Here is a 3,092-nt window from a genome sequence, read left to right on the forward strand (position 1 = left end):
TTGAAATTTTAGTCCTAATACAAGTAATATAGGTAATATGACTAAATTACAAGCATTTAAAAGCATCAAAGAAGAGAAGATGAACTAATACAAATACTATATAATTTCATTTAACGTTACTGATTGGGTTGAGACTAAATCTTTAGTTTTGAAAAGTGAAAAAACTAAAAATGATTAAATTGGAATACATGAATTAAATCTATACTATTTCTAATTTATAATTAAGTAGTTAAAGATCATTTGAATATAATTTAAGGACTTTTTGTGTAGTTTATCCTAAATTTTAAGTATGATTAATAACATGTAATGTCACTATGGGCCGGTAGTAGCAGCTCAACAACTAAGCCGATCCAAATTCGGCCCAATTTATAACTACAATAATTCACACTACTTTTTAGCTCAAATCAACCAAAATTCACACTGAACCGACCGAAACCCCTTCCCCCCCCCCCAATAAAATCAAACCCCGCGACCCGTGATGGAGGAGAAACGGCGGGACGCGGGTAACTCACCGGCGGGGCCGAGCTCAGCGGAGCCGGAGTCGGCATCAACTCGCCGTCGAGGTGGAGCGCTGAAGAGAAAAGCCAATTCGCTTTCCGGGTCGAGCTCTTCATCAACGCCGTCGAAACGGGTTACTCGAGAGAAGTCAAGCTTGATCTCCTACCCTCGGTCAACCATTACGGTCCTTTAACCAGGGCTCGCCAAGGGGCGCCTAGTGGAAACGTTGTCTTGGGTTTGAGCTTGGGATCGGATGGCGCGAAGCTTGGGGCAAGAGCGGTGAAACAAAGTGTGAAGGCGGAAGATTTGGAGGAATTGAATAAGGCAAGTGAAGAGTGGGAGGCTTTGGAAGCTAAGATTGAGGCTGATTTTGAGGCTATTATATCTCGTGACATTAATGCGCATGCTGTTCCTAATCATTGCGGTGAGTTTTTCTATTTCCCCCCTTTTCCCCTTGTTGGTTGATGAGAAGTGGGCAGGAAAGGGAAGGAAAGGTGAACTTTATCGTTTGCAACTTTAGTGTTACTTCTTTAAGTGGGAGCTAGTGAATTGAGAAATTATGTGAATTTTTGTTTGTTTGTTAATATAGGTGTTCAATTCGGGTTGAATTGAAGTTTTTGTCTTAATTGTGTAAACCGAAAAAAAAAGAAAAAGATCGAATTGTTTTTCTTGAATAGTTAATTTGGAAGTTTTATTTCTTAATTTGTTTCTATATGCTATATGAATGCTAACACAAAGGAAATGATAATAAGTATCCATCCAATTTGTTCTGCTCATTTCTTATCAGCCATGCATGAGAATTAGACCTTGGCATATTAAACACAACATTGATAAAAATAAGTAAAATACGACACAGCATCAAAAAAAATGAAAATAAAAATTTCCCACAAATACACGATTACGCCATTACACAAATTAGAAAAAGAATGTTAATCTTAGTCCTCATTAGCGGAGTGCAAGCTAGGGCTCTAAATAAATTTGCCTCATTGGAAGGCTCTTATCTGTTTTATAAAGATCGAAAAAGAAGATACTGAACTATTAGATTTTTTGGTGTTTCGGATGCTGTCAGTCTTTGTACTCATCCTCTCTTTGTACTCACAGGATGGTTTTCATGGACAAAAATTCACCATCTAGGAGAGTATCTTGCCTTCTTTCTTTAATGGGAAATCCCCAGATCGAACCCCTGATTTATACATGGAGATTCGTAATTGGATTATAAAGAAATTTCATGCAAATCCAAGTGTGCAGATTGAGTTGAAAAATCTGGAAGATCTTGACATTGGTGACTTGGATGCAAGGCAGGAAGTATTGGAGTTCCTGGACTACTGGGGTTTGATTAACTTTCATCTATTCCCTCCAGCTGGTTCGGCTGTACCCAAAGCCAATGGGGATGGGATGTCCAATAAGGATTCTTTGCTTGAAAAATTGTTCCACTTTGAGGAAATTGAATCACACCCACACGTTGTTACAAGGTCTAACCTTTCAACTTCCTCTTTACTGTCTGGGTTTCTTCCAGAATCTGCGCTTGCTGAGGACTTGATGACACCTGAGGGGCCATCGGTTGAGTACCATTGCAACTCTTGTTCAGCTGATTGCTCTCGGAAGCGCTATCATTGCCAGAAGCAGGTGAGTTATTGAATACTAACTGATAAATACTTGTCTAAGCCTCAAATTATTTAGTACACTATGAAGAGAAAATAACTGCACTAATTCTTTCTGAGTGTTCTTGTGGCAATGTTTCAATCTTGCCTGCATTGTACTGATATATGTATTTTTATGTATATGTTCATTTTTCACTAGTCCTATTTTTATAAGAGAGTAAGAGGGAATTCTACTACAAAATCAATTTATTTGACACCTTCGGCTCAAGCCAAGTGGTAAATAAAATGGGAAATCCAGACCTTTTTAGCTACTGCTTGTTGTCCAACAAATAAGAAATGAGCATAAATTGTTTGCACCACCAGTGCAATCTGTTTACTTGCAACGAAAAGCCAATGGTGTGAATGATCAAAATGGAAAGAATAACTAACTTAGTAGTTTTGTTTATATATTTATTAAATTATTGTTCCATTTGTTTATGATGTAATTATGTTTTGTATTTGACAGGCTGATTTTGACTTATGTACTGATTGCTTTAACAACCGGGTTTGACTCTGGCATGTCTTCTTCGGATTTCATTCTCATGGAACCTGGTGAGGCCTCTGGTCTTAGTGGTGGCAAGTGGACAGATCAGGAAACCCTCCTCCTTCTTGAGGCACTTGAACTTTATAAAGAAAACTGGAATGAGATTGCGGAGCATGTTGCTACGAAAACTAAAGCACAATGCATACTGCACTTTGTTCAAATGCCAATTGAGGATGTATTCTTTAATAGCGATGATAACAGAGACACCAATTCAAAAGAAACTGCTGGACCATCTGCCGATATTGATGAAACATCTTTCTCTAAAGATGTCTTGGAAACAACAGAGGGTAAGACTGCTCCTCAAGAGGATCAGGCCCAGACTACACCAATGGAAACTTCAAAACCTGAAGATGGAAAAGAAGTGAGAGCTAGCGAGGAAACATCTAAACCTGAAAATTTAACTGATGTAA

General features: G+C 38.3%; 1 protein-coding gene across 1 annotated transcript; it reads left to right on the forward strand.

Annotated features, from left to right (window-relative positions):
- Positions 1-404: 404 nt before the first annotated feature.
- LOC120148020 (SWI/SNF complex subunit SWI3D-like) lies at positions 405-3,088 on the forward strand (the record flags this gene model as incomplete). The annotated part of the gene is given in 6 exon segments (XM_039161224.1): positions 405-667; positions 670-922; positions 1,600-1,630; positions 1,632-2,124; positions 2,605-2,639; positions 2,641-3,088. Coding segments are annotated over 6 exon segments (1,449 nt in total), but the record flags the coding sequence as incomplete, so codon positions are not given.
- Positions 3,089-3,092: the final 4 nt, after the last annotated feature.

This window comes from Hibiscus syriacus, unplaced genomic scaffold (genome assembly GCF_006381635.1).
Source record: "Hibiscus syriacus cultivar Baekdansim isolate YM2019G1 unplaced genomic scaffold, ASM638163v2 tig00002655_pilon, whole genome shotgun sequence".
NCBI classification, from domain to species: domain Eukaryota; kingdom Viridiplantae; phylum Streptophyta; class Magnoliopsida; order Malvales; family Malvaceae; genus Hibiscus; species Hibiscus syriacus.